This window comes from Balaenoptera ricei, chromosome 17 (genome assembly GCF_028023285.1).
Source record: "Balaenoptera ricei isolate mBalRic1 chromosome 17, mBalRic1.hap2, whole genome shotgun sequence".
NCBI classification, from domain to species: Eukaryota; Metazoa; Chordata; class Mammalia; order Artiodactyla; family Balaenopteridae; genus Balaenoptera; species Balaenoptera ricei.
In genome coordinates, this window is record NC_082655.1 from 59,168,108 (window position 1) to 59,185,037 (window position 16,930).

The following is a 16,930-nucleotide window of genomic DNA, read 5'->3' on the forward strand; positions in this document are numbered from 1 at the left end:
CTCCAGACGCACAGGCTCAGTAGTTGTGGCTCACGGGCCCAGTTGCTCCGTGGCATGTGGGATCTTCCCAGACCAGGGCTCGAACCCGTGTCCCCTGCATTGGCAGGCAGATTCTCAACCACTGCACCACCAGGGAAGACCCTTGTTTTGGTTTTGAGTCAAGATTTCCTTACGTGGCACTGGGGGGGAAATGACGGTGGTGTTTCTTAACCCCTCGGCCTCTGTACTGTCTGATCCTGATCATGGAACAGGGTCCTGCTGGTTTTCCTCAGGCAGGATGTTACCAGCAAAGATGTGATGGTGAGACTCCTTTTCCCGCGGAGGGTCAATCAGCTGCATCCTCAGGGGAAGGTGGAGGGAATCCTTTCAGGTCTCAGCAGTGGCCAGGAACCAGAAGGGGTCTGTATGTCTAATCTGTGACCAATCGGAACACAGTCTCTTTGTGACACTTCGTCCCATTGTGGCTGGGAGAGAGGGCCTGCTCCCTGCCGCTCCAGCTCCTTCAAGCCTACTTAACCCCATAAAGAGGAGTTCTTCTCAGTCAGTTTTAAAAAAACCTTTTCAAATTTACAGAAAGTTTGCAAGAATAAGAATACTATAGACAACAGCTCCATACTCTGCCCAGATCATTCACCCACTGCTCACACAGTACCCCATCTGCTTTATCATTCTCACGTGCATAGTATTTTATTTTCTGAACCATTAGAGAGAAAGTTGCATACATCATAGCACTTTGCCCCCAAATCCTTCCATTTGTACTTTCTAAGGAGAGCGATATTCTCTTACATAACCACAGTACAGTTGTAACTTCAGTAAATTCAATATTGATACAATACTTTTATCTCATCTGCCATTGTATTCCAGTTTTTTAAACTGACCCAGTAATGTCCTTTATGGAATTTCTTTTTTCTCTTTGGTTCAGGACCCAATCTAGGATTAGGTATGATTTCTAGTTGTTATGTCTTTTTAGTCTCCTTTTATGTGGATCAATTTCACAGCTTTTTATGGCATCAACATTTTTGAACAATGCAGCCTCTTCCTCTTTAAAAAAAAAAAGAACCTTTCTCATTTTGGATTTGTCTGATGTTTCCTCATAATAAGATTCAGGTTCTGCATTCTTAGCATGAATACCTCATACGTATTCAGGATATCACATTTGAAGACTCATGTCCACCTGCCTCTCTCGGGTGATAGCAATGTTGATCATCCAGTAAAGGTAATGTTCAGTTTCTCCCCCGTGTTGTTACTGTATTTTCCATTCCAACACCTAATTAATCTGTGGGGAGGCCCCAAAAGACTGTGTATATATCCCACTTTTAAAACTTTCTTCCTGATTCTTGCCTGAGTCTTTATGGTGATGGTTGATGCAGCGTTTTTCTGTAAGAGGCTTCCTTCTTCCTCTTTATTGATCTACTTATTATTTGTATGGCATGTTAGTCTGGGTTCTTCAGAGAAATAGACCAATAGGATATCTATATCTATATCGATATATCTGTATCTATATCTATAAATAAGAGATTTATTGTAAAGAATTGCCTCACAATTATGAAGGCAGAGAAGTCCCAAGCAGTCAGTCACAAGCTGGAAACCCAGGAAGGTTGATGATATACGGTAATTCCCCCTTATCTGTGGTTTCACTTTCTGCGGTTTCAGTTACCTGCAGTTATAAAATATTAAATGAAAAATTCCAGAAATAAACAATTCATAAGTTTTAAATTGTTCACAGGTGTGAGTAGTGTGGTGAAAACTCGTGCTGTCTCACTCCTCCCCACCTTGGATGTGAATCAGCCTTTTGTTCAGTGTATCCTGCCCGCTAGTCACTTGGTAGCCATCTCAATTATCAGATTGACTGTCATGGTATCACAGAGCTTGTGTTCAAGTAACCCTTGTTTTACTTAATAAAGGCCCCAAAGCACAAGAGTAGTGATGCTGGCAATTTGGATCTGCCAAAGAGAAGCCTTTAAGTGCTTCCTTTAAGTGAAAAGATGAAAGTTCTCAACTAATTAAGGAAAGAAAAATATTGTATGCTGAGGATGACAAGATCTACGGTAAGAATGAATCTTCTATTTGTGAAATTGTGAAGAAAGAAAAAGAAATTCGTGCTAGTTTTGCTGTAGCATCTCAGACTGCGAAAGTTACAGCCACAGTGCATAAGTCCTTAGTTAAGGTGGAAAAGGCATTAAATTTGTATAATAAGGTATTTGGAGAAAGAGAGACCACATTCACATAACTTTTATTAGTGTATTTTTATAATCATTCTATTATTATTGTTAATCTCTTCCCGTGCCTAATTTATAAATAAAACTTTATCATAGGTATGTATGTATAGGAAAATTTCCCATGGTTTCTGCCCCTATGGGGGGTCTTGCAACGTATTCTTTTCTAATAAGGGGGGCACTCCTGTACTTCTAGTTTGAGTCTGAAGGCCTGAGAATCGGGAAAGATGACGGTGTAAATTTCATTACAAGTCCGAGTCCAGACACAGAAGACTGATATCTCAGCTGGAAGACAGTCAGGCAGAGAGACTGACTCTTCTATTCAGGCCTTCATCAGATTGGATGAAGCACATCCACTTCGGGGAGGGCCATCTGCTTTACTCAGTTTACCGATTAAAGTGTTAATCTTGTCCACAAACACCTTCACGGATGCAACTACAATAATGTTTAATCAAGTATCTGGGTACCTCGTGATCCAGTCAAATTGACACATGCAATTAACCATCGGATATGGACTCTTGGACTCCTATTTTTAATGGTTTATAATCCACTGCTATCCTTAATTATGTTGGTGATCAAATTGTCCTATATTTGGCCAGCTGGCTGCTGTGTCATTATGACACGTCCACAGGCTCTGATATCTGTGGCCTGGCACTCCTGTTGGGCAATTGCATCGTCTGCCTGTGTGCCCTTCAAGCTCCCTCCAAGTAAATTTTTGTGTGTTACATAGCTTTTCCATAGACTATCTCTTGAACTCTTTCAAAATTAGGGAGAGCCTACCTAGACATATTTGAATGATGTGTTAATGGGCAGGTGGAAACTTAATATTCTTTGTAGTCATTAGTACTTAACTCCATTTCCATTTGCACTAACAGGAGTCATCCGGTGGGTTATTGCTCTGTGGTGTATACTTTACTGGCTGGAATATTAACTTCTGAGCTGCCCATGGGTGCCCTCTGCTGGCACTGCGGTGCATACACACTTTTCTGGGATTTCTCCTTCTGCCCACTTTCTCTTTTGGTTGATTGGTCTCTCCAGTTATCACACAATTATGGATCATGTAGTGCAAACAGTTCTGGAACCTGCTTTGTTTACTGATATCAAGAATATCTTTCCCTGTAAATATATACATTTCTACGTCATCATGTTCATGTTTGCATAGTTTTCTATTACGTGAATGTTCTATTTAGCATTTGAATAATCCACTTTGTAAGCATTTGTATTGTTTATTTTTTCCATTTTATATAGCACTAAAGTGGACATTCCTTGTATATATACCATTCATATGTGACTTATTAAGTTGAACTTGATAAGTGGATAGGAATTTGACAGGTAAAAATATAGGGAAAAGAGACTAGTTCGAGAAGATTGCCTAGGCCAAGTTTAGGATGTATTCAAGCAATAGGAAAATCAGGTTTGGCTGAAATGTGGTGGGGTAATAGTGCGAGATGTTGGAAAGTAAGTATTGTAGGATTCTTTCTATAGAACTGATAGGCTCCAACTCCACCCGTAAGTAAAGCAGAATCGAAATTTATTTGTTTCATAACTGGGAACCCCAGGGTAGCTGGATCTAGGGACTCAGATGCTGTTGTTCCATCCCTTTGCTGTCACCGATTCTCCCTCTGTCCCTTCCCAGTTTCTGCACTGGTTCTCTTGCCTGTTGGCATGGGGACAGAAGGAGCTCTCAGCTCCCCCAGCTGGACATCCAACAGTTCAGGTTATAGGAAGAGTCACTTTCTCCCATTACTCATTGAGTAAACATCAGGGAAGGCCTGTAGTTGGTGCTTTTGGGGTCAGATGTGTACCCTTAGACTAGTCCCTGTGAGCACGGGGTTGGGATGTCTGCATGGGCCAGATCTGAAGCGCTAGCCCATGCCTGTGCCCAGGGGCAGAGGCGGGAACCATGGAAGGCTCTCCCCTGGGAACCCTGTGGAGCAGGTGAAGCGTGATTCTTCAAGGAGAAGCGGGTGCTAAAGAGACAAACAGGAGACGTCTGCCACACTGTGGGGCGCTGGGCTGTACGGGAACGCTTCAGGTAGGTCCGAAGTCGGTGTGGTCAGTGACGAACGAAAAGAGGGAAAGGATGAAAAAGGCATATTATGTGTACACGTTGGATGAAGAGCTCTTGGTGGCGCTTCAGTATAGAGGAGGGATACGTGGAGGTGATTCCTCTTGCCTGGACTGTGGCAGTAGACGCTGGGTCCCCCCTCTTTTAGCCTCTTTCTAGCTATAGTGCATCCTATACACTGTTTCCAGAGTCGTCTTTATAAAACATTTTATCCTGTTTCCCCCTGGCTCAAACACCTTCTGTGGCTTTTTTTGCACATTATATTAAGTATACAAGGTTGTCACTCAAGGTCTTTAATGGTCTGTCCCTAAGCTACACTTCCATTTTTTATATCTTACAGCTCCCTTCTACTTAGTGTGTGAATCTTGAGCCTACTGAATTTTTTTGCCATTCCATCAACGTATCCCATGCTTTTCCCACCTCTGGTTCGCTGTTCTTATTTTCCTCATGTGCTAGAATGTATTGACTGCGATCTGACTGGAGAACTACAGCTGGTTCAAAGAGTCAGATTTTACATAACAGTCCTAAGATGATACCTAAGCAAGTAGAGTAAAAATTTGAGACATCATTTAAATTCGGAATCCTCATGTTTATAAATAAGGCATGCAGTGTCTGCATAAGCTGTTATTTCCTTTCTTCACTCCACGTGGATTAGAGCGAGAACAGCAGTCCAGAATGCAGCCCCTGCCCTGGAGGGGAGGCTGTCCAGGCCCAGAGGGACTGACAGGTGGACACATCACATCCTGTGTGCTGCTGGCGGAAGGGAGAGCTGGAGAAGGCAGGGCTTCCGAGAAGAGATGGCGTTTCTGCCTGAGTCTTGAAAGACGAATGAGTTTCGCAGGCAGAAAAAAGGCGGCGTTTCAGGCAGGGGGTGTAGCATAGGTGCCCACACCAAAGATCAAGGACATGGGAATTTTGAGGGTTCTAAGGAGCATAGAGGTGGCTGCGGCTTGCTCTGTTACCTGAGTCGGTGCTAATATCTTTTATCTTAGTTCCGGCTGCTGTAATAAGTTACCACAGAATTGGAAGACTTATAACAACAGACATTTGTTTCTCACAGTTGTGGAGGCTGGGAAGTTCAAGGTTGGTTGATTTGATCCTGGTGAGAGCCCTTTTCCTGTTGGCAGATGGCTGTCGTCTTGCGTCCTCATGTGGTGGAGAGAGAGCTCGAGTTAGCTCTCCTTCTTTTCTTGGGAAGACACTAATCCCATCAGGGCCCAATCCTCTTGGCCTCATCTAAACCTAATCATCTTCTAATACCATCATGTTGGGGGTTAGGGATTCTACATATGCATTGTGAAGAGACACAAACAATCAGCCTGTAACACTTTCTAACACTTGTGGCTCAAGGAGGAAGCATGAGAATGGAGAAATGTGTTTTTCCACCAGTGATTTGGTGACCACGTGTAGAGTGTTGAAAGGGTTGGGGGCCACATTAACCACATCTAGTCCAAGAACATAACTGTGATGCCTGCCCTATCTCGGTAAGAGATACTATGGATTTCAAGAAACCAGCCAACTCATTTTTTCCAATAATAAAAAAGAAACCATTTATTCTATTTCTAAATGTAGAATAAACAGCATTTATAGTTGCCCAAATTTTGGTATCTCTTAGGAGAAAAATACAGATTGATTTTTTGTTGTTGTTGTTATAAGTAAACTTTTTAAAAACTTAGATAGACTTGCCAAAAATAGAGTACAACGTGAGACTAACAGAAAAAAAAAATAGAAGATAACTCTTAAGATGAATATAGACTGTCTTGGTGCATATATATTTTATACACTAGCCACAGATTTTTTTTTTCATGCTTAAAATATTTTGTTTCATATTTGCTTCCAATCCAGGGACAATATATTGAGTTCCCGTTTTATCAGGTGGATTTGAAAAGGTAGAACACAGCCTTTTTTTTGTTATGCAGTAACAGACCATCTCCTGCCTACGGGAGGGGTTGCTTTTATTTTCACCTCTTTAATATGAGCTGAGCCACGTGGGTGAAAGCAGCCTGAACCGTAAATGCTGTCACTCTGGCAAAGGCCAGGGTTAGCTCAGAAAGGGTCTGTGAAGAGGCTGGGAAGTGGATCTGGTGACTTAGAAGTTTTGTTTTATAAGCCAACCCCGACGGTTGCTGTGCAGGGCGTGTTTTCACCCAGGCTATTGCCACCCTTTCAGGCCTGACCTTGGTTAACAAGGAAGGGGCAGGAGGACGGACCTGGGCGCTTCACCTGCATGGCTTTCTTCTCTTCTCGGTGCATGAAACGGAAACACCATCTTTGCAGAAAAGGGAAGGGAAGGGAAGGAAAAGAAAGGAGAGGAGGACAAGTCAGACTGACATTTTTGTTACACTAAAGCCAGACGTTGCTTTCGATAAAGTCATCTTGGAAATGGAGCTTTATTTCTCTACCAAGCCACACATAGAAAGCTGGTTGCTTAACCAGGAAGCTTGGCTCTCAGGACTCCACTCTAATCCAGGGTGGAAAAAAAGTAGCCCCCAGATGGCATTTGTGGGAGATTACCGGCTGATAATCCTTCCTTGTCCTAGAAGATTAAGTCTGCCCTGGTGTAGTTGTGGTCAGCTGAGTGATTTAAAAAAATAATAAATTGTAGTTTCTTGTCAATCTGCCAGTGTCTGACATTTGCTTGAACTGTTTGTACATTGGGGCCATGTTGCGGCACCAGGTCCTCCTTTGTTTACTGAAGAAAGCTCCAGAAAGCTCTGTTTCCTGTCCAGGTTGTTGGTTGTTGGCTGAAATGAACAGCAGGTGGTGACTAGAGCCTTTCCTCAGGTTGCTGGGGAGAAGTCATTTATTAAACAGCCCGCTTGTCCCAAGGGTGTGACGGCTGCCCCTGGGCCAGGAAGCCAAGCTCTCAGAAACCTGGGCTTGATTTCTTTCGCGAGGTTGCCCAGTGCAGTGATCCAAAGGAATACGGGCAGAGCAGCGCTCAACCGAGGAATAGCAGGCGGTGATAGAACTATGCGTTCTGCGTTCATCTGGAATGGACGGTAGAGAGATGGATTTTTACGAGGACTATCAGTCGCCGTTTGATTTTAACACAGGAGTGAACAGAAACTATCTCTACTTGTCTCCTAGGGGAAATACATCCCCACCAGGATCACCTACTCTTCAGAAGTTTGGTAACTACTAGTTTTCTAAAGTTAAGTTTGCTGTAATGAAACCTGTACACAACTTGGGATTTGCCGGGCCTTAAAATTCTTAGTGTAAAAAGGTACCGGGATCTTGCTCTGTTGCCACTAGTTCGTAAAGCTGCTACAGATTCCAAGCAGAGAGCTAGATGGCTCATTAACTATCTAGAATATATGTTTATATATTTAAATATCTATAAATAAATGGGAACTTAGATTTTATTTTATTTATTTTTAAATTTTGTATTGGAGTGTAGTTGATTTACAATGTTGTGTTAGTTTCAGGTGTACAGCAGAGTGATTCAGTTATACATATACATATATCTATTCTTTCTCGGATTCTTTTCCCATATAGGATATTACAGAATATTGAGTAGATTTTAAAGGTAGAACTATTTGTATGGGCACTAGCGGTCTTCTGATCACCTTAAGTTCATTGAGCTGATAAATAACAAAAAATGGGGGAATCCGAACGCTTCTGGTCACCTATGTAATTTATGAAGATCCCCCACTCCCCCCAGTTTTGTCTTTGCGAAAATGAAGCTTAAGCATCTGAAGCACTGACTAAATTCAAGGTTCTGCTAAGGGAGGACCTGGATTTTGTTCTGGAATACTGTGAGCAACATGCAGAAATATCCAGGTGAGAGATTTTAAGGGAAAAACTCAAAGCTGCTGTACCTTTGGAAGCAGTCATTGCCTCCCACGTGCTGCTATGAGATTGCTCTGCAGGCCAGGAGGCACCATCAGGGAAGAGCTTAGTTTATCGGCACCGGCAGCACAAAGCTGGAAGCAGCCTCAGCCACGTCCAGGCCAGTCCCCTCATTTTACAGCTAACACTTGGAGACGGTTAAACGACCTCCGTGACTTGCCAGAGAAGTAAGCAGATTTTCCTAGAAGTTAATGTTTCCCTTACTAGTGAAGAGTAGGTCACATGTCGCTCTTCTTAAGCTTAAAAATTGGGTAATTTGGGGCTTCCCTGGTGGCGCAGTGGTTGAGAATCTGCCTGCCAATGCAGGGGACACGGGTTCGAGCCCTGGTCTGGGAGGATCCCACATGCCGCGGAGCAACTGGGCCTGTGGGCCACAACTACTGAGCCTGCGCGACTGGAGCCTGTGCTCTGCAACAAGAGAGGCTGCGATAGTGAGAGGCCCGCGCACTGCGATGAAGAGTGGCCCCCACTCGCCGCAACTAGAGAAAGCCCTCGCACAGAAACGAAGACCCAACACAGCCAAAAGTAAATAAATAATAATTAAAGAAGAAAAAAAAAAGAGTATAGGGGAAAACACAAGATTTGGAGACCCGGAGTTTAAAAAAAAAAAAAAAAGTGGGTAATTTAGAAAAAAGATGGTAAAGGCTACAACACGAAATCTAGTTGTAAGTATTTTAGGGAACATGCTAAAGCAGCATGCCTCTCACCACTGGTCACAATCCGTGGCCACCTATGGGGGTGTAGTTTGGATTTCCAGGAATGGAAAAATGTTGATAGTAACAGGGTAGAGCTGGTCTCCAGAAGTTGGGGACTGGCAGGCAGCAGCTGGGTGTCTGTTGGGGGAGTCGGGTTGCCAGGAAGCCCTGTCCTTTGCTGTCCTTCCCCAGCCCTGTGGCCCACTGTGGACCTCTGCAGGAAAGTGCATCCTCCGCTATGCCTGCCCCCAAAGGATGACCTCCTCCATCCTCACTCTCAGTCCTATGTGTAGGAAATGCTTCAAGAGCAACACACAGTAGGAAGTTAGAGCTCAATGACAGAGTAAAGCCTAAGTGACATTGGCCGTGGGACCTGGGACCATAGTGACCTGACCTCAGGTAGATCTTGGTGATCAGTGTGCAAAGCTTTGAGATTCCCAGGAGGATTCTGCCGCTTGTTTGAGGTATCTCTCAGTCTTTTTATGTCTCTGTTCCACCTCCTTTTACTTTTCCCAGCTGTAGTAATTGCTGCCTTTGGATGTTTTCTGTTAAAACAGAAGCAGTGGGTAGGGTTGAGTGTGTCTCTAGGCAAATTTTGAACAATTACCTCCCCAGTTCCTACTAGCAGTCTGTAAGAGTCTGGGCTCATGGGATTAGACACAGAATGATAAAAAAAAAAAAAAGCAAGTGAACAACAAAAACTGAAAACAAACTCATGTACCCACCAGTGCTCATGAGATTTATTAGTTTGTGATAATTTTTAAAAAAAGGAACAGTGGAGAGAGCAGTAAAACAAACAGAAACCACCATAAGCAGTCACCTAGTAAGAACATGGTGATTCTAAAATAAGCAAATCAAAGTGGGGATCTCCAGTCTCTGTGCCCAGGACTCCTCGGGGCACAAGAAGCCTGCAAATCTGTTTGAACATCAACTGTGAGGCGTAGATGGAATGAGTAGTGTCTTCTGTATGTGTGCAGCCTTTGTATTTCTAGATAGGAGTGCCTAGGATGGATACCTACATTATAAATCCATTTAAAAGCTCACGTGGCTATTGACCACTATGCATTTTCCTAATCAGCAGACAAGTAGTGCGCAAAAAGGACTGATGTTAAAAGCAATCATACTCAGAAAGGCTGGGAACACTGATCTGAAAAACATATTTATTCTTTGATATTTATCCAAAATGCCATCATGGGGCAAATGAGAAGGTAACAAGATTTAATCTGTAAGCAGAATATTCCTCAGAAGCAATCTGAGTGAAGGACAGGATGAGGGCCAGTGCCTGGTACAAAAAGAGGTCTTTTATCAGGGACTTTAAAACTCTCTTGATACAGCCAGCCCACGTTCAGAAATGCCTTATACTTCTTGATCCACAACTGTCATAGATACAAATGTCAATAGCTGAAGCAGAATCCTGTGAAACAGAACTTATCCTTACTATGTGTGATGTACTCTGATATTTTATATTATCCCATTTCTTCTTTTAAAAATGCTCATTTGGTACTGCTAAATGGATTTCACAGTGCATAGTTTGAAAAACACTGATTTCAGATTCTGGAATACAGGCTCCATTAGGGGTGTCAGTCTTTTGTTCACTGCTTTTCCCCCAGCACCTGGAACAGTGCTTGACCGCTGTGGTTCAACAAATATTGTTGGTTGAATGAATGAGTGAATGAATGAATGAATGAAACGAAACTGGCAAAGAGTAAATCACACTGCAGTTCATTTTACAGATGTGAACATGGAGGCCAAGAGAGGTGTTGAGAAGTCCCCGAATCACAAAGTTTAGCCTAAGTCGGGACTCACACTCACCCTCAGTTCTCAAACCAGTGTTGTTGTTGTTTTTTTTTTTCCTTTGGTTTGTTTGTTTTTTGATCACAGGAAATCTCCACCTGTCTGGTAACGGATATCATACAACAGGTTAATCATTCAAGGCATAACCTTTCCTTTGGTCAAGGGTCTTACAGTGGGGTAGTTTATTGATTCCTCATGTGCTGCTTGGACCTGAACTTTCCATGTTGCCATGCGGTCAGCAAAGTGGTCTCACAGCTGGTTTCCTTGGCTGCCTTTTTCTCTTCCATCCTGTGAACATCTACAAGGAAAACTTCCCAAATGTTATTTATGTAGACTCACTCTTTCTCTTAAGGATTTTCTAACGTACAGAAAGATGCAGCCCTAGTTTATAAAAAAAACCTTTGGTTATTTCTAGTGGTTTCAGGAAATAGGAGCCATTTAAAACTCTGACATTTTAGTTTCGTGCTGTCGTATTTGAAACTCTAAAAACACGGAAAAAACTCGAACTGAAATTCTTTAGCTGTGAGTCCTTTTCATTCTGTTTTATTCCCCTTCTTGATTTCTACTCTGTGCCGTTCTCTCTTCTTTTTAGGGAAGGAGTTATCACTTGAAAGTTTTTCAGGATTGTCAAGGTCTTAAATCGCAAATATATGGTTTACAAAATAAAAATCCGAGCAGAATTGAAGAGATGTAGAACCTTCTTATTCCTACAGAGGAAATTTGAGGATGGAGTGACTTCCCCGTTGGGGATCCCCAAATCCCTCCATGGCTGACCTTTCACCCCCTTTCATGGAGTGCCCCAGTTTTACCAGTTTTACACTTGACTGGGGCTGTGGGGACAGATGGCTCTGAAATAATTGCCTAAAGATTTTTTTTCCTCTCTCTTTTTTTTTTAAGATGAAAGAGTTTCAAGGGTCAGTTTAAGAATATCTGGAGAGAGGTTAACCAGTTTTATCAATATGATTCTGGCTACAAATTTTAGAGATTCTTGGTATGGTGAAAACTGCATGCTGTGGGATTGGTTCTAAATCTTGGAACTCCAGCAAGTGTGTTGGGAAATAAAGCCTTGAGATAAATTCTTTCCTCATTAACAAAGAATGTGTTCTTCATTATGTTTCTTACACACTTGTGTTAATTAGGACTTTAAAATTCTGTTTCTATATTAACCATAATTAGTTATTCATCTTTACAATATATTGCAGATCCAAAAAAAAAAAATCTGGAGAGGCGCATGAAACATTTGAAAATAAGAATATGTTCTCCCTTTGCTGTCTTTTCTTCCTCCTCCACTCTTCCTGGGAAGCGAAGTTCGGGGAGGGTGACCTTTTTTCTTGGGCAGGAAGTTGACTGCTGTGTCTGGCCCCATGTTCAGAGTTGAGTCCCAGGAGCACAGTGGCCCGTCTGGCCAGAGAGCTCTCTTCCCCCTTTTGCCTCGGTGCTGTCTGCCTCCCCTACCCGGCTTGCAGGAATTTCCTCTTTGATGACCCTGTCACTGCCCAGTTCATCTCCTGGGTTCCTGGGTTGTCCCCCGGGTGGAGTGACTCGAGTTTCCTCAGCTTTCTTGTTGCTTGCTGTCTCCACGACAATTACTCCACTCATTTTTCTCTCCTAAGGTTTTACTGTTCTCACCATGAGCAAATATGGGAAAATCACAGCCTTAAGGAGTATCAAGGTTTCACGGCCCGTGCTCCTGAATCTCTTTCTTCTGAAAATAATCAAAGTCAAGTAGCAGGTGTCAGAGGCTCCCTTGCCCGAAGTCAGTGGGGCACTTTTGGCCCACTGTGGGCATTTGGCCACTTCTGGAGGAGATTTCGAGACGATTTGGTTGTTACCACTGGGTGCAGGAGGGGATGGTGCAGACGCCGAGTGGGTGGATCCCTGGGATGCCCCATGGGACGCTGCATAGGCTACCCCCTGCCAAGAACCGTCCTGCTCTCAGTGTCCGTCATGTCACAGTTGGGAAGCCCCGTCTTAAGTGGATCCTTTGCTTTTAGGGTCTCTTAAGGATAACCACTTTGGTGTGAGCACCTCCAAGTATTCCTCCCCCTCTTCTGGATTTTGTTACATCCGGAAACAAAGAACAAGGCACAGAAAGTTGGAGCCCCAAGCACAGACTTTTAAGGGGAAAAATTTTTATCGTGTGATCTTCGTGGATATGACCACTAAAGATATTTTGAACTATATGTTTTATATATATATATATATATATATATATGTTTTTTTTTTTTTTAATTGGTATCTCTAGGTTAAAAAAAGGGGCCGCATATTTCTTCTTGGATGTGCTTAAAGAAAACAACCCCAGAGGCCGAAGTTTCTTATTCCTCCTCTTGTCTTAAAGCCATCGTTGCCTCTTTGAAAACTGTGTAAGAGAGGTGTATACAGTTTTACTTTCCAGAGAAGCTTCTAGGCCTTGATTATCCTCTTACGAATTCTCTCTTGGGTAGACAGTGTTAACGTTCAGACTTCAGTAGCCGATACCTTACACTTCTCTTGTGGCACCTTCTTCCCTCCTAACTGAATGTTCTTGGAAGTGGCTGATGTTATATTCTTCCTGCTCTGATACCATTAGCGCCCCACCTATTCAACCACGGAGCGTTTGCTCTGTACACACCTCCTCTGTAACATGAAGGTAGGCGCCCTGCTCCAAATGGTAACAATCTATTAGATTATGTATGAGACAGAGTTGTACTGCTTCAGAAAAGTGACATTTTAGGTTTGTTTTAAATAGGTAAACCTTTTTAGGTGAAAGCAGTGAAGTGAGAATGCAATACATAAAATAAAAAGAGAGGCAAGGTAGACCAGGATGGGAGACAGGGTGCCTTCCTACAATTCATTTATTCAGAGAGTATTGCCGAGTATCTCCTGTGTGCCAGACACTCTGCGCCAGATACTGTGCGGGGCCGAAGCTACGTGTTCGGAGTGCAGTGCTAAGGTCAAATACTGCCCAGCCGGCTGTGTTCTAAGTACAGTAGGCAATATACGGAGGGTATTAGGCCCAGAGCAGCCTGGGTCACCAGGTCCGGAGAATTTCCTCCAAGAGCAGGAGATTTTCCTACTGGTTTATTGAAATGAATGGGACTTGGGAATAAGGAGAGGGTTTCAGGAAGAGAAAATAACATGTGCAAAGACAGAAAGAAGGAGAGCATGATGTGAAAAGAGAGGGTGAAGGTGGTTGTATGACATTGTGAATGTAAATAATGCCGCTGACCTTCATGCTTAAAAATGGTTAAGATGGCAAAAATGGTATGTTATATATTTTACCATAATAAAAAAATCAGATGGGAAAAATAAGTAGGGGAGGCAGCTTATTTTAACTTACTTTTTAATACGTTCCTTAAAAAAAAAAAAAAACCCGTCAAATAACATGTTTGCAGAGGAACTGCAGTTTGGAAGATGCGGTGAGCGCACTGGGGTGGGTGTGGGCGTGAGGACAGTAGCAGGAGATGGAATAGGTGGTCTCCAGATTGTCAAGAGCAGTGAGCTTTACTAGGAGGTGGGCAGCCATACAAGGATGTATGGCAAGGAGTGCCGTGGTCAGAGTCATGTTTTAGAAAGATCACTCTGGTGGCAGGGCGGTGAATGGATTGGAGGGGACAGAGACCATCAGGGAGCTTTGGGGGCAAGGATCTAAGCAAACCATGGGAGGAGCCTGGACTAAGGCGGGAGTAGTGGGATTGGTGGTGGAGCGTGAAGTGGACTCCTGGGAGAGGGAGACGGGGCCACATGTCAGAGAGGAAGGAAAAGACCCAGGGAGGGCAGTGGGAGGTATCAGGACCGGAGACTTCAGAGTGAGGTTCAGTCTGCACTACTTAGAGATGTCAAATGAGATCGTGACGGAGGACTGTCCTTAGTTGAAGGGGCAGATGCTGAGGGAGGGGTTGGAGAGTGATGGGAAGTGAGGAAGTGGGCCTTCTGAATCAAGCTTCGTGGAGGAGGAGAGAGGAAATAGCCAGGATGACTTGTAGGATCCGGGAAAGTGAAACAGCAAATCCTTATCGAACACTGAGTATGTGCCCACGCTTGATTTCATGGTCCTTTAAAATATTCTTATAAAAACCCAGAGAGCTAGGTGGGATTATTGCCTTTTTATTTTTTAAACAAAAATATTTAAAGTGCCCACCCTTGATTTCATGGTATGTGCCCACCCTTGATTTCATGGTCCTTTAAAATATTCTTATAAAAACCCAGAGAACTAGGTGGGATTATTGCCTTTTTATTTTTTAAACAGGTAACGGGGTTTGGGGCTCAGTTTCCTGGGGCTACCATAACAAAGTGCCCCAGACTGAGCGGCTTAAAACAACAGACATTTATTATCTCTACGGTTTTGGAGGCTGGAAGTCCAAAATCAAGGTGTCAGCGGGGCCATGCTCCCTCTGACACCTGCAGGGAAATCCTTCCTTGCCTCTTCCTAGCTTCCCGCTGGTAACCCCTGGCTCGCCTTGGCTGGCAGGTGCATCTCTCCAGTCTCTGCCCTCCAGCATCACACAGCGTGCTCCCTGTGTCTCTGTGTGCTCTGGATCTTTACGTGATGTTCTCTCCGGGTCCCAGTGTTCAGACTTCCTTTTACTTATAAGGACATCAGCCATTGGATCAGAGCCCACCTAAATCCAGTATGATATCATCTTGATTACATCTGCAACGACCCGGTTTCCAAATAAAGACACATTTATGGGTCCTGGGAGTTGGACACATTTATGGGTCCTAGCTTTCTTAGACTCTGAGTATAAAATCCCAGGACACATTTATGGGTCCTGGGAGTTGGTTTCTGTATCTTTTTTTGGGGGAGGGGGAGACGCAAGTCAACCCACAACACCATCTAGTTTTAAAAATCTCTGCCCTGTGTTTCCTGTCTTTACGCAGTGAAGTGTTTGGATTTCAATGATCCAAAATTCTTTTCAAATCTAAAAGTGTATGAAAATGGTTAAAAATTTTTTAGTTGATAATCATAGAAAGTCTTGAAGGGAAATAGTTGGCCTTGATTGGAAAAAAAAAAGGTGAAAGACGAAGAACTGAAGGGAAGAGAGAACTGTTTAGGGCCCCACTATAGGGGCTGACCCACTGCACCTGAGCAGGGAGGTACCCACCAGACTCTCAACTGTGGCTTAGTTTTAATTGTAGGTTCTAAATATGTAGCAAAAAAGCTTTATTTCCTTCCCTGGTTGAAATTCTTGGGACTATGTAGCAAATGAATGGCTATGCATGGGGTGGGAGGAGGGGAGTGGGGGGGGGTGGGGGGGTGGAGAGAAACTTAGTTGGAACAAATCTTTAGCGAATAAGTCAGTTCAAATGAAATATTTATGAACGTTTGCTTTATTTTGGGCGCTGTGAGTCCTGAGGTGAAAAGATAAGGGTGTGACGTCAGGACCTTGTTTTCTAGAATTGGAGACTGTTCAAGACTGAAGTCTTTTCCCCATTCTTCCTCGTTCTTCCCCACCGTTCTCACTCCTCAGACATGTTTCCACTGAAACAAAACACTAAGAACTTCATTTTCCTCAAAGTACTAACAAATTCTCTGACGTCCAAAGTATCATGTTTCATCACAGCAAAGACACCACAGATTTTAAGATGTACCTTTATTTTACGTTTCATTAAGGGAAAAAATTGCTGCAAGTTAAACTAAAAAACAGTGCTTTGTTTTCACTTAAAATTAGCTTAAGTGACAACAAATTTTATTTTAAGTAAAATTGTCACTTAAAATTTTATGCTTATTCTTTCAGATTTATTCAGACATATACATTGATCGTAACACTCCTCTGCATACTTTTTAAAGTCAGCTCAGTTCAGGTTTTCCTGAAACATCTTCACGTGCATCGCCTGACTTATCTGAATTCCCTTTCAGTTAGAAATAATCCATGTCTGTTTTATTTATTTTGCTCTCACAAAATGCCTGTGATACAGCCTTTCTTAAAAGAGAGGTCTGCGATTTTTCTAAGCCACTGACACCCGTTTTGCACATTTTGAGGCACAGTTACAGGTGACAAACAGCGATGCCACAAGGACTGCTTAGCCGCTGGTTGTACAATGATCTCCAGTTCAAAGATGTAAAATGTAGAAGAAAAAATTGTGTCTCAGGACTGAAGGGGCACCGTTCTCCTGGTTCATCCCCATCGCTCCCTTGGCAGTGGGTCTCCCACCTGGGCAACCAACCCTTCGCCTGTCCGTGGGCTCCAGGCTCTCTTCCCCAGATGAAACTCTTCAGGGTGATCCCATGCCTACAACTGAAGACAGGCTGGCAATCTGTTTGCACAACTAGAAGAAGAATTAAGCAAGTGGCTAAAATGTTAGTAACCTGATGGAACGAATTA

The 16,930-nt window shown here is 43.2% G+C and overlaps 1 protein-coding gene across 2 annotated transcripts in view; it reads left to right on the forward strand.

Moving 5' to 3' along the window:
• Positions 1-16,930, forward strand: part of TPD52 (tumor protein D52) — a 123,403-nt gene that overhangs the window by 73,125 nt on the left and 33,348 nt on the right. The window contains exon 1 of one of the 2 annotated variants that reach the window (XM_059901302.1): positions 7,132-7,418. The exons of the other annotated variant lie outside the window; for it this stretch is intronic. Coding sequence (XP_059757285.1) covers positions 7,280-7,418 — 139 coding nt within the window. The 5' untranslated portion in view covers positions 7,132-7,279. Of the gene's footprint in view, positions 1-7,131; positions 7,419-16,930 lie in introns of those variants that run through there. 2 annotated transcript variants of the gene reach the window in all.